This window comes from Panthera onca, chromosome D2 (genome assembly GCF_046562875.1).
Source record: "Panthera onca isolate mPanOnc1 chromosome D2, mPanOnc1 haplotype 2, whole genome shotgun sequence".
In the NCBI taxonomy this organism is placed as follows: Eukaryota; Metazoa; Chordata; class Mammalia; order Carnivora; family Felidae; genus Panthera; species Panthera onca.
In genome coordinates this window covers 26,712,469-26,731,386 of record NC_138349.1, presented here as the reverse complement: position 1 = coordinate 26,731,386, position 18,918 = coordinate 26,712,469, and the positions used below count along the sequence as shown (strand labels likewise).

General features: G+C 40.8%; 1 protein-coding gene across 3 annotated transcripts; it reads left to right on the top strand.

Moving 5' to 3' along the window:
- The first annotated feature begins 421 nt into the window (after positions 1–421).
- On the top strand, positions 422–17,673 carry BORCS7 (BLOC-1 related complex subunit 7). 3 transcript variants are annotated; one of them, XM_078434788.2, is made up of 5 exons: positions 424–780; positions 8,508–8,570; positions 8,684–8,727; positions 9,686–9,706; positions 17,373–17,673. In XM_078434788.2, exons 1-5 carry the CDS (start codon positions 643–645, stop codon positions 17,512–17,514), a joined length of 408 nt encoding a protein of 135 aa, XP_078290914.1. In that variant the 5' UTR covers positions 424–642; the 3' UTR covers positions 17,515–17,673. The 3 variants fall into 3 exon arrangements, with proteins under 3 accessions (XP_081646595.1, XP_078290914.1, XP_060497599.1); XM_060641616.3 differs by lacking the exon at positions 17,373–17,673 and adding an exon at positions 11,163–12,917 and having other exon boundaries at positions 581–780; XM_081790469.1 differs by lacking the exons at positions 8,684–8,727; positions 17,373–17,673 and adding an exon at positions 11,163–12,917 and having other exon boundaries at positions 422–780; positions 9,686–9,722.
- Positions 17,674–18,918: the final 1,245 nt, after the last annotated feature.

The following is an 18,918-nucleotide window of genomic DNA, read 5'->3' as shown; positions in this document are numbered from 1 at the left end:
ATGAAACATTTCAGTTATTCATTTCCAAGGTGATGATCAGTTTGCTTTTAATAGAACAAAGAGGTCATTTGTCATCAAAAATTACTAGTGATTTTGAGCACTTCCTTCATTTCTAAGCTGTTTACATGGCTCATCCCACAGCCTGGGAGCTCCTCAGAGACAAGGACTGGATCTTTTTTCTCTACCCTCAGCCTAGCACCCAATTTGATATTTAGTTCATGAAATTTTACTAAAGTTGAACTAAATGATCTTAATTCATTCTCATAACCCTTTGGAGACTTGAACATTGTTACTTTTTTCTTATTGATAAACACAAGACGCAAAGATTGAGTAATCTGCAGTCACACAGCTAAATGGCAGAAGTAGGCCTGTAATCCAGGGCTCCTGATTCTAACCTATGGATTTACTGAGATTGTCTTCCATCCCCTCCAGAGAGGTGCACCTGGGCCTTGTCTTCCTCAGGTTATCAACTGAGTAGTTTAAATGGATTTAAAGTTAGCTAAGGTCAACCTCCGCTAGGCGCATGCGTTCCTTCCTTTTCCCACGGGGTAAGAGACACCACCTCGCTTCCTTCCGCTTTGCGTTTCTTTTGGCCCCAGCGACTCGCCGTCGCTCGGGAGGAGGCGTTCACTAGATGAAGTGATGGCGACTGGGACGCCAGATTCTCAAGCGCGATTCGGTCAGTCTGTGAAGGGGCTCCTCACAGAGAAGGTGAACACCTGTGGTACGGACGTCATCGCGCTCACTAAGCAGGTGCTGAAGGGCTCCCGGAGCTCCGAGGTGAGCTGAGAGTGGACTTTCCGGCCCGATACCCCGGGGGCCCCGAGTCTTCCATAGCTGTGGGAAGAGGCGGGGGGGGGGGGGGGGGGGAGAGAGAGAGAGAGAGAGAGATCGCGTTTCCTCCTGGGAATTGTAGGCTGTGAACTGCTCTGCCGAGGAGTAGAGCTCGTTCGCGAAGGGCGCGTGTTGCATTCTGGGGTGTGTAGTCTCAGTGGGATTAGCGTTGTAGGGAGGGCAAGAAATGGGCCGGTGGGAATCCGCTGTAAAGTGGAGATTGCCACAGGGCAGCGGAAAAGGTAGTGGTCCCAGCCAGTTCCTAATTTGTTTCATGGGGTTGTTTCTAGGGAAGGAAGATCTTTCTCTTTCTGCCTGCCAAATTCAGCATGGTTTTGCCCTCAACATCTCACATTCTTTCCACACTTTTGTGCATCGTCTATGGATTTGTTCTTTTCTGATTTGTCTTTCTGGCCATATTCTTGGTTTTCTGTCTCTTAGATTAGCTTTCTCCTTTGCCCCGATTTCCCCTTCATCCTCTAGCTGTTTCCATGAATGGAGTCATATGATGACTTTTCACACCAGAAAGTTTTATGTATGTTCACTTTGTATCAAAAAAAAAAAAAAAAAAAAAAAAAAAAAAAAAAAAGACCTATTTATTGTACTCTTAGATATTCACCCATGAGAAATGAAAATATATGTCCACACAAAGACTTGTACATGTGCATAGTACCATTATACGTGATAGCTCCAAACTGGAAACAACCCAAATGTCCATTGATAAGTAAATGGACAAACAAAATGGTTCTGATGGCTCAGCCATTCCACTCCTAGGTTTTTATCCAAGAGAAATGATTACATGTTTCTCATTTTGTTATGCACATAACGTCTTATCTAAGTTCCTGTTTTGGTTTCTTTAAACTGGAACAACATCTTGAATACATCTGTGAAACAATCTGAGTACAAAGTCTTTAGATATTTGTGAATTTCTTCTATAGACCTTTACCATTGTCTTGCTCATAATTAACTCAATAGCAGTGTCTTAACTGCTCATCTTCAAGTATTGCTTATTTTCAACTTAGTTTTCATAATAATAGTAACTCTGTCTCTTTTAACTCCTATTTCATCAGTTTCTATATTGTTTTATTAAGTTATGTAATTGTAGTAACAAGCGTAATATGGCCAGAAGCTTTTGGACTTGCATATGAATATTCATAGCAGCTTTATTCGTATTAGTTTAGGGTCCAGTAGAACTGTCTTTACAGAATTACCTTTCATTTTATGTCCTTAGCTTTGATTGATAGAGACTACAAGAAACAACTGTATGAAGAAGCATTTACTAGAATACTATTATTGAAGTCACTGATTTGGTGATCCCGAGTATGTTTTGTGTGAGGTTACACGTTATATACTCATTTTAGGATTCAGTATCAGAGGAAAGTCTATACACACACACACACACACACACACACACACACAATTAGGTATAAATTGCCTTGAATCTTTTTGGAGGAGAAACAAGGTATAAATATATAAGTTTAAAAAATAGTGTTCATAGTTTTTTTTTTAATGTTTATTTTTGAGAGAGAGAGTGTGAGTGGGGGAGGGGCAGAGAGAGGGAGACAAAGAATCTGAAGCAGGCTCCAGGCTTGAGCTGTCAGCACAGAGCCTGACGCGGGACTCGAACCCACCAACTGTGACATCATGACCTGAGCTGAAGTTGGACGCTTAACTGACTGAGCCACCCAGGCGTCCCAATCGTGTTCATAGCTAGCCACCAGTATGTATTTGATGGCTTGAGCAAATGGCCAAGAAAGAATTCTTGAGATGTCTTTGGTGCAAAAAAAAAGTGATTTTATTAAAGCACGGGGTTAAAGCACGGGGACAGGATGCGTGGGCAGAAAGAGCTGCACTGGGGTTGTGAGGAGATGACTGATAATATACTTTTAAGTTAGTGGGGGTTGGGGATAGCATAAGTCTCCAAGGAATTTGAAAGCAAGGCTTTCAGGACCTTGAGGGGACAGCTGCTGTTAAGATAAGGTTACTTTTAGTCTTTAATAAAACAAAAACATTAAGCAAGTAAGGTAGCCATGAGTTCTTTGAGCAAGGTCATGCTCTGCATGTTTCAGGTGTCTTATCAGTGGGCTGCAAGCCGAAAGGAGATTTAATTTATGTTACTTTTCTCTTGGCTTGCCAACCACCAGTATGTATTGAACATCCATATTCATCATAATAAACTTAACCATGTGCTGGACATTGCTGTGTTTTATGTAGCTTAATTCATTAAATCTTTATTTACATAGAGGAGGTACTTTTCTTACATAGAGGATACAAAGAGGAATTTAATTTGACCAAGGTTACAGAGTAGCTAGGAAGGGGCAGAACTAGGCTGAAACCTAGGCAGACTGGTTCTAGGCCCGCAACGTTGGGCACCACTTCTCATGTGGTAGGAGGTGGTTAAGTGGCCAAAAAGCCATGGTGTCACCACTGACTACCCTAATGTCACTTGCTCCTTTCTGTTCCTCCTTGTGCGTTTTTCACATGAGATTCTTCCATAGTAGATTTAGAGTGGGTGCTTAGTGAGTGGTGTGAATTGAATTAAACTGAAATCAGTCCCTCTTTCTGTGAGGATTGACTCATCATCTGTCAATTCTCTGACTTTTGCCTTTTATTGGATCTCTTACATGGTACTTATCACATACCATATTGACTTTTCATATAGTTACTTACGTATTTTTGCCATTTCCTTTACTAGACTATAGATAATTTGGAGTATCTTATTGATTTTCTTTTTTTGTCTTTGGGTTTTTTTTTTTTTTTTTTTGTAGTATATATCAGTACTGTACTTTATTCCTTTTTAAGACTGAATAATATTGCATTGCATGTATATACCACATTTTGTTTATCCATTCATTTGGTGATGGAGATTTGTGTTATGTCTACCTTTTGACTTTGTGACTATGCTTCAGTAGACATGTGCATATAAATATCTATTTGAGACCCTGCTTCCAATTATCCAGGGTATTTACCTAGAATTATAATTGCTGGATCATATTCACATGGTAATTTTATGTTTAACTTTTTGAGGAACCACCATGCTGTTCAGCACAGTGTACCATTTTTATCTATCTATCTGTTTATTTTTAGAGAAAGAGAGATAGCACGAGCAGGGGAGAGGAGGGGCAGAGGGAGAGAGAGAGAGAGAGAGAGAAAGAGAGAGAGAATCTTAAGCAGGCTCCATGCTCAGTGTGGAGCTTGACGTGGGGCTCCATCCCATCACCCTGGGATCGAGGGTTAGAGGCTCAACTGACTGAGCCACCCAGGCACCCCTCATTTTTTATCATAGCCATCCTGATGGGTATAAAGTGGTGTTGATTTGCATTTCCCCAGGCTAGTGATGTTGAGCATGGTTCTTGTTCTTATTGGCCGTTTGTATGTCTTCTTTGGAGAAACGTCTATGAAGGTCCATTGTCCATTTCAACATTGGATTTTTTATTTGAGCTGTAGGAGTTCTTCATGTATTCTGAATGTTAATCCCTTATCAGATATTATTTGCATATGTTTTCTCCTATTCTGTGAGCTTCCTTTTCATTTTCTTGATAGTGTCTTGAGCTCAGTGAACTGAATCTCCTAGAGAAGCAATGTCTTAAGTGTTTACAGTTTATTTTCACAGAACAACCTCTGCCTCTGATTTTTTGGGGTCTAGTGGCAACTGCCTTCTCCAGGAGGGTACTCCTTTCTGTTCCTTAGACTTTCTTCTCCATCTCTTTGATTTGATATCATGTGGCCCAAATTGTTTCAAAACCACAGGGCACCTCCTTGGGGTCAGTCCTGAGGGAAAGGAAGCTCTTAGTCTCATTGTAGATATGCAGCTTGATTTTCAGTTTCAATCCTTCTTGGCCCTTAGGGCATTGCTTCTCTTTTCAACAGTCTCCATGTGGCTGTTTTGTTTGATTCGCTGACAATTTCCACGTGTAAAGCTCTCCTTCCACAGCATTCATGTAATCAATATTTATTGTCTGCTATGTGCCAGGAACTATTCTAGGCGTAAGGGAGAGAGTGGTACACAAAAGGAGCAGACCCTGTACTTAGGAAGCTTACATTTTAGTGAAGAGACAGATAAACAAATGAACCAAAAAATCAGGTGGTGGTAAATATTACGAAGGAAAACTAAACTGGGAGTAGAGGGTGATGAAAGGGTTTTCCTTAAATCGGGTGATCAGGGAAGGGCTCTCTGAGGAGGGGACATTTGAGCAGACACTGGAGTGAAGTCAGGGAGCAAGCCACGTGGACGGCTGGAGGCAGAGCGTTCCAAGTAGAATAAGTGGCAAATGCAAAGGTCTTGAGATGGGAATGTGTGCAGGGTGTGCAAGGAGGCCAGTGTGGCCGGAGCACCAAGTGGGGAAGAACGTGCCAGCCTGTGCCCTCAGCACAATGAATGCATATGACTCTGACGCTCCTTCTGTGTGTGCCTGCATGTGTCCTCCAGTCCAGTGGTGTGCTGAGTAAAGGGTCCGGTGTATTTATCCTAAACCTGTGTAAGGTGTATGCCTACTATTGTAACCACGTTATTTAATGCAATAATATGGAAAATGATTAACTAGAATGAAAAAAAAAGAGGGATGGTATTGCTATGAAAACTAAGCTGAAAAATCTTGTTGAAGACGAGGAGCTAACAAATAACTCAGTAACAATACTTGCTGAAGGTGAATAGCTAAGATTGCTGTTGAGTTACTTATGAACAAAACAATGGTAACAGCCTAGGGGGAAATACTCAGGACGTTGTTCCACTTTAAAGAAGCCCAAACCGGACATCTTCGATGGTGGGTTATGATGTGTTATGTGCGTGGTTGGTTTATGCAAGAAAATGATGCAGAATGCCCGTGGATGCATCTGTCATCAGAGAAGGGGCCTTGGCCCTGCATTGCAACAGCTCCTGCATTCCACAAATCGTGAGTCTCCTCAAGTCTATCTTCTAAATGATCGCTCCTCCCACCCCCTTTAACTGCCTCTTCCGTGGCTCAGGCTGCTTTCCTTGCTTGCCTAGACTATGGCAGCGTTCTTCCAACCAGTCTCTCTGCCTTCAGTCCCCACTCCACTCCATCCTGCTAGCAACACTTCAAACACAGTAAATCCGATGAGGCTGGACCTTTAGTCTCAGCTTAGAAGTCACTTCTTTTAGGAAGTCCTCCCTGAACTTCTGCCCCTGTAATGGGTCAGACACCCCACCCCCCCATGCTCTCAGGTCATCTGGTGTTTCCCCATAAGCAGTTACCACAAGGTATTGTAGTGCCTGTGTCTTCTTTGTAACACCACATTGTGAGCCCTGTGAGGACAGGGGCTGTGTCTCTCCCTGGTGGATCTGAGCACTTAATAAACATGCGGTGACTGAGTGAATGAATGAGGAAGATTCTGTTCGAACCTTGTCTTTCTGCCATCAGTTTGTCAGTCACTGTCTCCCATCTGTAGGACTTTGGAATTTGCCACTTAAAAGTGGTCATAGGGAGGGAACAGGCACTCTGATACATTGTAGATGGGGATGCAAAACGGTATAACCCTAATGGAGGGGAATTTGGCAGTGTGTAGCAAAACTAAAACCCTCTGATCCAGCAATCACAGTCATGATTCTGTGAGTCTGTCCCAAAGATACTATAGCAAAAAGACACCAAGATATATAAGATATTTTTTGTAACGCTGCTTATAATAGCAAAGACTGGAAATAGCTCCAAAGTCTACCCCAGACGACTAGTTGAATAATCTTACAGTGACATTTCTGTATTTCTTTCTTTATTTACTCACTCACTCACTGACATTTTAGAGAGAGAGCACACGAGCAGGGGAGAGGGGCAGGGGGGGAGAGGGAGAGAATCTCAAACAGGCTCCACGCTCAGTGCAGAGACTGACACTGGACTTGGTCCCATGATGCTGGGATCATGACCTGAGCCGAGATCAAGAGTTAGATGCTCAACTGACTGAGCCACCCAGGCTCCCGGCTTACAGGGACATCTGCGGAGTGGAGTACTCTGCAGCCGTAGAAGAACAATGCGCAGATGCGGTATATGTTGCTGCAGATCTGTCTCAACATATATTTTCAAGTGAAAATAGCAGGGCAGAGAAGAGTGCATGTAGAAGGTTACATTCTAAGTAAGGAGAGGAGATTATATACATATGTCCACTTTTAAAAAGAAACAATGGGAAGATAAACCCAAAACTAAAACACACACACACACACACACACACACACACATTTTTAAAAAATTGAGTAGGCTCCTTGCCCAGCATGGAACTTGAACTCACAACCCTGAGATCAAGAGTCACATGTTCCACCAACTGAGCCAGCCAGGTGTCCCTAAAAAAAATATTGATGCGTAGGGGAGAGAGAATGGAGAGGGGAAGGGACAGGGATGGAAGGTCTTACTTTACTGCTTTGACTTTAGAAGCACATAAAGGTTTATTAATTTTAAAACAAAAATGGAGATAAATAACAGTTGCTGTGGGGGAAATTATCTGGGAGCTGTAGCAGGGCTGGTGCTCCTGGTGAATTTGAGGTCATTGGTCCACTTTTCATCAGAATCTCTCTGACCCAAGGGAACAGGGACAGTCGGTAGGACACATAGTAGTAGCTCTTCTTATGTGGTTGGACTTAATGTCTTCCAGGAACAGGGTGCGACAATAGGCCAGAAAGTTCTGTCGATCTCCTCTTGGCTCTCAGTGCCCACTGAGTCACATCTTTGTAGCCACAGGCCACCCACCCAAATCAGAGCTCAGCTTTTGTGCTGTCAGGGCCCAGCTATCAGCTATGGGAACTCATCAAAATCTGCATCCACATTTATTTCCTTCCTTCCTTCCTTCCTTCCTTCCTTCCTTCCTTCCTCCCTCCCTCCCTCCCTCCCTCCTTCCCTTCCCTTCCCTTCCCTTCCCTTCCCTTCCCTTCCCTTCCCTTCCCTTCCCTTCCCTTCCCTTCCCTTCCCTTCCCCTCCCCTTCCCCTTCCTTTCTTCCCCTACCCTTCTTCTTCCTCCCTCCTTCCTTCCCTTCCTTCCTTCCTTCTTTCCTTCCTTCCTTCCTTCCTTCCGCTTTCTCTCTCTCCCTTCTAATTGAAATGTAGTTGACATACAATGTTACATTAGTTTCAAGTTTACAACACAGTGATTTGCAACTATGCCTATAGTTGTGCCCACCGTAAGTGTAGTTACATTTCTCCTTGTCTCTGCCTGGCCTGTCAGCCATCCTTCGTGGGATGCTTTCCCGTTTCAGCCCTGAGCTTCTTGTAAGGCCTTTTTTGTTCTGTCTCTCTCATTGCATTTCTAAACAGCTGTATTCTTACTATCCTTTTTAGCTCTACCCTAGTTGCTGCCCCCTCACTCCACCCCACATCTCAGATTTGTCTTTAAGAAACCAAAAGGTTAAGTTCTCACTGGGCCCGTGGAGCCAAAGTTTTCTTTGCAGATTTCTTTCGGCACTTGGCTAAGAAGGTACGTGAGGAGCTCTGCAGTTCTGGAGCTCTTGATCTCAGAGGTGGAAAAGAGGTGGAGCCCATGCCACAATGGCCAGAGTGACCGTGAAGTTGGATTTTCAACGCGAACAAATGGAAAATTATCCTCTGTTACATTTGGAGTTTTTGTAATTGTGGGGGGCGGGGAGGGGAGGAGAGAGGGCGGCGGTGTAACAGCTGCAGAAAGAAGATGACAGGAAGTTCGGAGATTTTGATTACCACTTTATTTTTGTCTTCCAGCTGCTAGGTCAGGCAGCTCGAAACATGGTACTACAGGAAGATGCCATCTTGCACTCAGAAGATGTAAGAAACACTTCCTTTTATGATTTGGGTTTGATATACATAATTTGTGTGGCTACAGGAAATGGAATGTATATATTTCTCTTTTTTGTGTGTGTTGTTGTTTTTTAATGCAGAGTTTAAGGAAAATGGCAATAATAACAACACATCTCCAATACCAGTGAGTATGCCCTCTCCAGTGACTACTTGCTACAAAATCATTATCCTCAGGCTGCCCCCTGTGGCCTTTGTTCTTCAGCACATTTTCCTGTGAAGGCAGGAGTAAAAGTGGGGTTAGTCAAGGATGAGCTCCTTCTGGAAAAGATGGCTGAGACTGCAGAAGAGGTTGGGGTGTGGGGTGAGATCAAGAACAGGAACTACATCTGGTGAGCCTCTCTGTATCTCTTTGAGGGCTCCTCAGAGGGAGAGACTGTAAGCCCCCTGAGGGCAGGGCCCACACCAGGACCACGTTAGCACAGTGCCTGGCACCCAATAGGCACCGAGTCGGTATTTGTTGATTCCCTGTGCCCAAGGTCTCTCCTGGGGAGTCTGCTCTTGCACTAGGGGATCAAGTGTAACTCTGACCTGTATCCCATAGTCTCACGTATGACCCAGCCCCGGCTACATATAAATGATCCCGGAGACTTTGAAATATAGAGAACCCCTTCTCTGTTGTAATTTTGGATAAAATTATAGTTAGCTTTTCGTCATATTTAATTTTGCTTTATATTTTATATAGTTGATATTATACTTATGTACCTACTGTACGGTTAAGAGTTCAACCCTTGATATTTAGGCAGCTAAATGTTCGTTCTTGGGGTGTGCGCATATCAGGTGTGTGACCACTAGGTTGTACATTGCGGACTGAACGTGAGCCATGCACGTGCATGGTTTTTGCACCACCTCCCTTGATCTGATAGGGTATCGTTACCTGTTTAGGTTTAGAATCCTTCTTTTTAGCAACCCTGCACTCAGATGTTGAACAGAGCTTCAAGAACACAGTCTTAGGCTAGAATGAACAGAAATCCAGAATGTGACAGAAGCTGGAGATTTATTCTGCCTGTGTATATCTAGCCAGAAGTTGCACTAGTCTTCTGAGATTTTTTATGTTTATTTTCCTCTTTCCTTTTCTGATTTAGGCAAGAAGCTATTCAGAAGAAGTAAGTAACCCCAAAGATAGGGGATTTGGGAGCAGGGAGCAGCAACTAAAGCAGGCTGCAGGGAATTCTACTTGCAGGCTGAGGATCATTGTGAAACTCTGGTTGACATATGCCCTTAAATTGACATATGCTCTGGGATAGCTTATTCGGGGTATAAAGAAGACAGTACAGTTGACCTTTGAACAATATAGGTTTGAATTACACAGTTCCACTTACACACAGATTTTTTTTTTTATAAATACAATATAGTATTGTAAATGTATTTTCTCTTATGATTTTCTTTTTTTTTTAAATATTATTTTTATTTTGTGTGTGAGAGAGAGAGAGCAAGTGTGCCAGCGGGGGGAAGTGCAGAGGGAGAGGGAGGGAGAGAATCTTAAGCAGGCTCTCCATGAACACAGAGCCTGACTCAGGGCTCGATCTCTGTCATGAGATCATGACCTGAGCTGAAACCAAGAGTCAGATGCTTAACCGACTGAGCCACCCAGGTGCCCTGTCTTCCTTATGATTTCCTTCCATTCCTTCCTTCCTTCCTTCCTTCCTTCCTTCCTTCCTTCCTTCCTTTTTCTCTTTCTTTCTTTCTTTCTTTCTTTCTTTCTTATTCTTCCTTCCTCTTCCTTCCGTCCTTTTCATTCATTCATTCATTCATTCATTCATTCATTCATTTTTGAGGGAGAGGCAGAGAGAGAAAAGAGAGAGTCCCAAGCAGGCTCTGCACTGTCAGCTCAGAACTCACGAGATGTGAGATCATGACCTGAGCTGAAATCAAGAGTCGGATGCTTAACTAACTGAGCCACCTACACATCCCCTTATGATTGTCTTAATAACATTTTTTCTCTAGCTTACTTTATTATAACAGTGTAGTATATAATACATATACAACATATGTGTTAATTGACTGTTTCTGTTACCAGTATGGCTTCTGGTCCACAATAGGCTATTAGTAGTTAAGTTTTGGGGGAGTCGGGTTATATACTGATTTTGACTGTGCAGGATATCAGCGCCTGTATATCCCCTATGTTGTTCAAGGGTCGACTGTATATTTCAAAGGTATACAGTAGGTCAATGCACTGCTAGTAAAGGCTTTCTAAAAATTACAACGTGTAGAAGCCACCATTAATGAATAGAAAACCTTCTACATTGATAATATTCATTAAGTAAATTAAATGTGCTGAAGTCAGTAAACAGTCTTGTTTTTTTGAGTGGATTAAATCTGTCCCTTATAACATCGGTTATCTCTAACTGGTTTTACAAACCCTTTTTTTTTTCTTTTCTTTTCTTTTTTTTTTTTTTTTTACAAACCTTTTTTTCATAGTTTAAATTTCTGGGACCCTAGAGGACCAATATAAATTTTGATTTAGCTTCGGGAGTACTTCTGTGTTAAAGTACAAACTGAAAAAGAGAGGTCTTTATTGCTCATTCCAGATAAACCTTTTTTCTCTTTTCTAATTTCTAGTGTTGAGCAGTCTTCTGATCTACAGGACCAGCTGAATCATCTGCTGAAATAGTGCAGCTTGTAAGAGGGCAAAAGCACTTCTGTGCCGACACTGAGAAGGAAATCTTTTACTTAACCACTGTGCTATGGGTTTGACTTTCCATTTTCTTCTCCAAAAGTTAAGTTAGAACAGATTTGTGATGGTGTATAATTCCTCCTGAAAGAAGCTAGGTGGTTGAATTTTGGAAGTACTTCTTGAAGCAGAGTAACCCATGGTCTTATTGAATTTTTTAATTGCTCTGTTTAGTTTGATGTTAAAGTAAAATTAAAAGAGGTCTTAGTTTTTCCCCTAGAACTTTTATATGTCAAAAGCCACATCAACTAAATATGATCCTTAAGCAAATACTGAATAATGTTTTAAATTCAGAATTAGGGATTCTATTGTGAAAACATAGGACTAATTAATATTCTTTTTTAAAGACTTTTTTTCTTTTAATCATACATTCAGAAATGGTAATAGGTAATACCTGTTCTTTCCCTTCCCTTCCCTTCCCTTCCCTTCCCTTCCCTTCCCTTCCCTTCCCACTCAGAGGAAATACTTATTTTATTCATTGTAGCAAATTCCTGAATGAAAGGTAGGCAAATGGTATCATATCTGGCCAGCTGCAGTCTCCTCCCTTGACTTGTATTCCTTAGAATTTCTTTGTTATTACTTTTGATTAATTGGCCTTGGGTTCATTTAAAAATTTTGCTAGTCATCAGCAAATTCACTTGTAGAACATTACTGCCAAATGCAAAGGCAGTTGAATTACTGGGAATGATTGCAGCATAGGGTTGTGCCATGGTGAAAACCTTATGTTTTCAGATACTTACCCATGTTTATTTAACTCATCTTACTAAAAGGTATTGCCTTTGAATGTCTTTGCTTTGTTTGAATTTTAAATGGGACTCTATCATGTTCTAGTTAGTTCTTCACTAAGGAATTGGGAGAAAGCTGACAGGAAACTGGTGTCTTCACTGAAAGAAAAAAAAAGCAAATAAGAGTCCAATTTAATTCATATTGTATATCGAGCCAGCTAATCATATTGGATTGTATTTATTTCTCATTTTACCTATACACATTAATTTAAAGTAAAAGAAAAAAACTAGATATGAAGGAATTCAGTTATGCTATTCATTCAGTAAACACTCATTACAATTATTAAATGTAAATGGGCTCAGTTCACCTTCAAAAAGAAGGGTCACAAATTTCCAGCAAATGTCATGTTAAGAGTAAAACATTTGAGGGGTGCCTGGGTGGCTCAGTTGGCTGAGCATCTGACTCTTGATTTTGGCCCAGGTTTAATCTCATGGTTCATGGAATAGAGCCAACACTGTGAGCCTGCTTGGAATTATCTGTCTCCCTCTCTCTCTGTCCCTGCCCTGTTCCCTCTCTCTTCCTCAAAAATAAATACATTTAAAAAAAAGAGTAAGACATTTGAAGCATTATTGGAGGATGTTACCAACACTGTTTCTATTCAACATTTTGCTGGAGGCCGTATCTAGTGCAGAAATTAAAAATAAATATGGGGCACCTGGGTGGCTCAGTTGGTTAAGCGTCAGACTTCGGCTCAGGCCATGATCTTGCGGTGAGTTTGAGCCCCGTGTCGGGCTCTGTGCTGACAGCTCAGAGCCTGGAGCCTGCTTCGGATTCTGTGTCTTCCTTCCTCTGTCCCTCGCCTGCTCACACACTGTCTCTCTCTGTCTCAAAAATAAACATTAAAAATTTATTTTATTTTATTTTATTAATTAATTTATTTTTCAATATATGAAATTTATTGTCAAATTGGTTTCCATACAACCAGTGCTCATCCCAAAAGGTGGCCTCCTCAATACCCATCACCCACCCTCGCCTCCCTCCCACCTCCCATCAACCCTCAGTTTGTTCTCAGTTTTTAAGAGTCTCTTATGCTTTGGCTCTCTCCCACTCTAACCTCTTTTTTTTTTTTTCCTTCCTCTCCCCCATGGGTTTCTGTTAAGTTTCTCAGGATCCACATAAGAATGAAACCATATGGTATCTGTCTTTCTCTGTATGGCTTATTTCACTTAGCATCACACTCTCCAGTTCCATCCACGTTGCTGCAAAGGGCCAGATTTCATTCTTTCTCATTGCCACGTAGTACTCCATTGTGTATATAAACCACAATTTCTTTATCCATTCATCAGTTGATGGACATTTAGGCTCTTTCCATCATTTGGCTATTGTTGAGAGTGCTGCTATAAACATTGGGGTACAAGTGCCCCTATGCATCAGTACTCCTGTATCCCTTGGGTAAAATCCTATATTTTTTTTATTTTTTAAGGTTTATTCATTTTTCAGAGACAGAGAGACAGAACGTGAGTGGGGGGAGGGACAGAGAGAGAGGGAGACACAGAATCCGAAACAGGCTCCAGGCACTGAGCTGTCAGCAGAGTCCGACCTGGCGCCCGAACTCACGGACGGCGAGATCATGACCTGAGCTGAAGTCAGATGCTTGACCGACTGAGCCACCCAGGCGCCCCCCACCCCCCGCCAAAATTTTTTTAAATCTCGGGTATAGAGAATATGTTGGAGGATAATATTTTTTAAATAGTGAAAACTCAAATTCTATGCAAGAAAATTTATGTGACGATACCTAAGCTGTGCTGTAAAGTAAAAAAATCATGCTTTATAGCTCTATTTTAGGGATAAGGGTGGAAATTTTTTTTTTTTTAAGAGGTTTGTGGTTAGAACTTAGGAAATCAAAATAGAATAAGAAAACCAAGCATGCATGATAAAAAATTTGAGAAATATATGTCATTAATTGATGCTTATAGATTAAATTGGTAAAGTATCAGGGCACCTGGCTGGCTCAGTGACTGGAGCATGCAACTCTTGATCTCGGGGTTGAAAGGTTGAGCCTTGGGTGTGGAGACTACTTAAAAATAAAATCTTAAAAAAAATTAAATTGGTAAAGTATCAGCTCAATCATAAAAGTACAAATTAGTAAATTTTTTATTGGATGGGAGGTACATAGAATACATCAATTAGATTGTAAACGCATGATTTATCAGCTTGATGCTAAAAATTTGAGTACTGGTATCAAAATGTCTGGTTCCTTATAAAGCTGTAATATTATAAAACTGACATTTAAAAGAGAATATGTCCGGGGGCACCTGGCTGGGTCAGTTGGCAGAGCATGCGACTCTTGATCTTGGGGTTGTGAGTCCGAGCCCCACACTGGGACCAGAGCTTACTTAAAACATTTTTAAAAAGAAAAAAAAGTCATTTGCTAGTGATAGCTTTCCTGAGACTTTTCCAAACTATCAAAGAACTTCCATATACTGCCAAAGTATAGAAAATGATAGTAAGATACTCAGTTCATTGGCTGAAGTAAATATGACTTTCATTTTTATGTTAATTTATTTTTAAAGGTTCTATTTTTAAGTAGTCTCTACACCCAGCATAAGGTTCCAACCTACAATCCTGAGATCAAGAGTCACATGCTCTATCAACTGAGGCAGCCAGGTGCCACTATGACTTTCAATTTTAAAAATTTAAGTAAAATAGGGGTGCCTGGGTGGCTCAGTCGGTTGAGCGTCCGACTTCGGCTCAGGTCACGATCTCTTGGTTTGTGAGTTTGAGCCCCGTGTTGGGCTCTGTGCTGACAGCTCAGAGCCTGGAGCCTGCTTCGGATTCTGTGTCTCCCTCTCTCTCTGCCCCTAACCCACTTGCATTCTGTCTCTGCCTCTCTCAAAAATAAATAAACATTAAGAAATTTAAAAAAAATAAAGTAAAATAAGAAAATTTGGGAGATTCTTATTCATGAACATTGATGCAAAAATCCTAATAATATCTCAGAAAAATTGAACAGAGAAATATTTTTGAAGAATTGCTAAGATAATTCCAGAATTATGAAGTTGATGTAACAGCTGCAAAACACATTACGTTAATAAGAAACATTAAATCGTATATCACTGTAATATACACCAGAAGGCATTGGAAAAAATTAACTTCTATTTCTAATTAAAACTATATACAATTTTTTTTCTCTCCAAAGAGTTCTTTCTAATGAACCAACATGTAATATTTGGTGAGAAGAATCATAGAACCCCAGAATCTTAGAGCTGTATAGGTCCTCAAAAGTGATTGAACTCAGCCCCAGGTTTTACAAACGAAAAACATGACCGGGGACAGGAAATGATTCACCCAAAGTCACTGAGTTTGGTGATAGGCCTTTTGAGTACTAGTCTAGCTCTATTATCTGCTACTTTCCTTATAAATAGAAACAAGGGTGCTACTTGTCATTTCTAGTATTTAACATAATACAAAGGAAAGCATGTTGGAAGTAATTTACCATTTACCTCTGCAGTTGCATTTCTAGCAAGTAAACATCCAATTTGGGGGAAGCCTTTACTGAGGGATGCTGGCCATTTTGAAAATCTGCCTCTCTGGACCATTCTGTAATTGTCAGACGAGTAACTTCCAAGGTGGGGTATGTGGACGTATGTGCAAGGCCGTCCTTGGAGGCAAGGGAAGAAAATACAAAAATGTCTATGTATGTTTACTTTTCATCTTAAGAAACTTAGCTTTTGCTAATATTTAAAATACGGCTTGATATGAGAGGTCTGATTTCATCTCCATAACATACTGATCTACACTAGGCCTGTTACTTAGCAGGGGTGATATTAAAAAACAAACAAAAAAGAACTGTGGCTGATGCCCTGACCAATCAGAATGAACTAGGGCTGCAAGCACTCTGGTCCCAAATCAGTGCTGCACTCTAGATACCTGAGGGGAAATTGGGAATAACCCAATTTAAGTTGATGGCGGTTTGCTTTCTTGTGATTTATCTGTGTGTGGTGAAGTGGATTAAGGTTTATCAGATGATTCTTGTAAATAACCATAAGTTGAAGATAATACATTAAAGTACCGTGAGTGAACAAGTGGAAAATGGTAAAGCCTTTCCTCAACTCCCATTAATCTGTTCCTTCAAGATAAAGATAGCATTTTAACAATGAGTGAGAAAGTGACCGCTTTCCCTAAAGGGGCTCATTTTATGGAGACCGTATATTGAAAACTATTATTTGAGTGTTTTTACCATTACATGATTGCCAAGAAACTGACACCTATAGAAACACTCATTTTTACACACTTAATAGTTGGAAATATTCTAAGCTATAAAAATATTCCAACAAGGATCGTTTTCACGGGTTTAATTTGTTAAAATGTCAAAATACAACACTTTCCTATTAATATTTAACAACAACTAATTGACATCAGGGAGACTGTTATTAGCAGATGAGATTGAAAAATGAGTATAACATGGTAAATGTTCAATTTAGATCTCCGTATCTCCTTACTATCCTAATGAATAGAAATGCTTGTTACAACCACAAAAGGAGGTAAGATAGATGAATACCTTGCACAACATGATGGTTGGGGTGCCGAGACCTGCACAGTAGAAAATCTGCATGTAACTTTTGACTCCCCAAAAACTTAACTACTAATAGCCTACTATTGACCAGAAGCCTTATCAATAATGTCAACAATTACCACGTATTTTATATGTTATATGTATTATATACTGTATTTACAATGAAGTAAGCTAGAGAAAAAAGAAAATGTTATTAAGAAAGTTACAAGAGAGTGGTGCCTGGGTGGCTTAATCAGTTAAGTGTCTGACTTCGGCTCAAGTCATGATCTCATGGTTCTTGACTTTGAGCCCTGCATCGGGCTCTCTGCTGTCGGCACAGAGCCTGCTTCGGATCCTTTGTCCCACTCTCTCTCTGCCCCTCCACCTGCTCTCAAAAATAAACATTAAAAAAAAAATTGCAAGAGAGAAAATACGTTTACATACTGTACTTACCAAGAAAATCTACATAGAGGTGGACCACGCAGTTCAAACTCATTGTTGTTCAATATAGGGGAGGAAGAAAAAACTTTCTTCAGGATGGAATAACAATACTGGGGAAACACAAGTGCATTGACTAAAAATGACTAGAGGTTAAAATGCACTTAGAAAAGTTGTTTTCCTAAATATAATACAAAACAGAACTGCTACGTACATGATGATTCCATGGCATTCTGGAAAAGGAGGGAGAAAACAATTGTGGTTGTTTAGGAGCTGGTGGGGAGAGGAGGGGATTTACTACAAAGGGGCACAAAGATATTTTGGGGGTGAGGGGTGCCTGGGTGTCTGTCTCGGTTAAGCATCTGACTCTTGTTTTCAGCTCAGGTCATGATCTCACAGCTCATGAGATCAAGCCCCTCGTCGGGCTCTGCGCTGAGAGCATGCAGCCTGCTCGGGATCCTCCCTCTTTGCCGCTCCCACACTTGCATATTCACACACACTCTCTCTCTCTCTCAAAATAAGTATTTTAAAAAAGTCTTTTGGGTGTGAGAGTCTTGATTGTCATGTGTATGTCAGAACTCACAGAACTGTATGCTAGAGAAAGTTGAATTTTACTGAATGTAAATTATATCTCAATAAACCTGACTTTCAAAATAGATTGAGAATAATCTGTGTAAAAAATGGGTAGAGTACCTGAACAGACGTTTCTCCAAAGAAAACATACAGATGGCCAACAGACACATGAAAAGGTGCTCATCCTGACGCATCATTAGGGAAATGCAAATCAAAACCAAAATGAGGGGCACCTGGGTGGCTCAGTCAGTTAAGCATCTGACTTCGACTCAGGTCGTGATCTCGTGGCTTGTGGGTTCAAGCCCCGCATCAGGCTCTGTGCTGACAGCTCAGAGCCTGGAACCTGCTTTGGATTCTGTGTCTCCCTCTCTCTCTGTCCCTCCCCTGCTCACACCATCTCTATCGCTCAAGAACAAATAAACATTAAAAAATATATACATAAAAAAACCAACACAAGGAGACACTATCTCACACCAGTCAGAATGACTAATATCAAAAGAACAAGAAATGACGAGTGCTGGCAAGGATGTGGAGAGAAGGAAACCCTCATGCAATGTTGATGGGAATGTAAATTGGTGCAGCCACTGTGGAAAATAGTATGGGAGTTCCTCAAAAAATTAAAAATAGAAATACCATGTAATCTAGTAATGCCACTGCTGGGTATTTACCCAAAGGAAATGAAAACTAATTTGAGAAGACGCGTGTACCCCTATGTTTACTGAAGCATTATGTATAATAGCCAAAGTATGGAAGCAATCTAAGGTCCATCAATGAATGGATGAAGAAAAGATAGACACATATGTATATGTGTATATATACATATATACGTGTGTATGTGTATATAATGAAATATGCAACCATAAAACGGATTGAGATCTTGCTATTTGCAACAACATGATGGGGACCCAGGGGGTATTATGCCAAGTGAAATAAGTCAGGCAGAGTAAGATAAATACCATATAATCCTTTTATATGGGGGATCTAAAAAAAAAATGGGCAAAATAGGTGAAGGGGATTAAGAGGTACAAACATTTTACAGCTGTAGAATGAGTAAGCCATGGGGATGAAAAGTACAGGATAGGGCAAACAGTCAATAGTATTTTAATAATTGGTGACAGATGTTGGCTACGCTTGTGGTGAGTAGTGTGTAACTTGGGGAATTGTGGGATCACTAAGTTGTACACTTGAAACTTACATAACATTGTACGTCAACTAGACTTAAGTTAAAAAAAAAAAAAAAGATTGAGAATAGGTGATTTCCATTCCCCACAGGGGCAAAAATCATGTGGGTGTTCATTTAAGTCTGCATAGGAGGTTTACAACACGAAAATCACAGCGGAGCAATAAAGGAA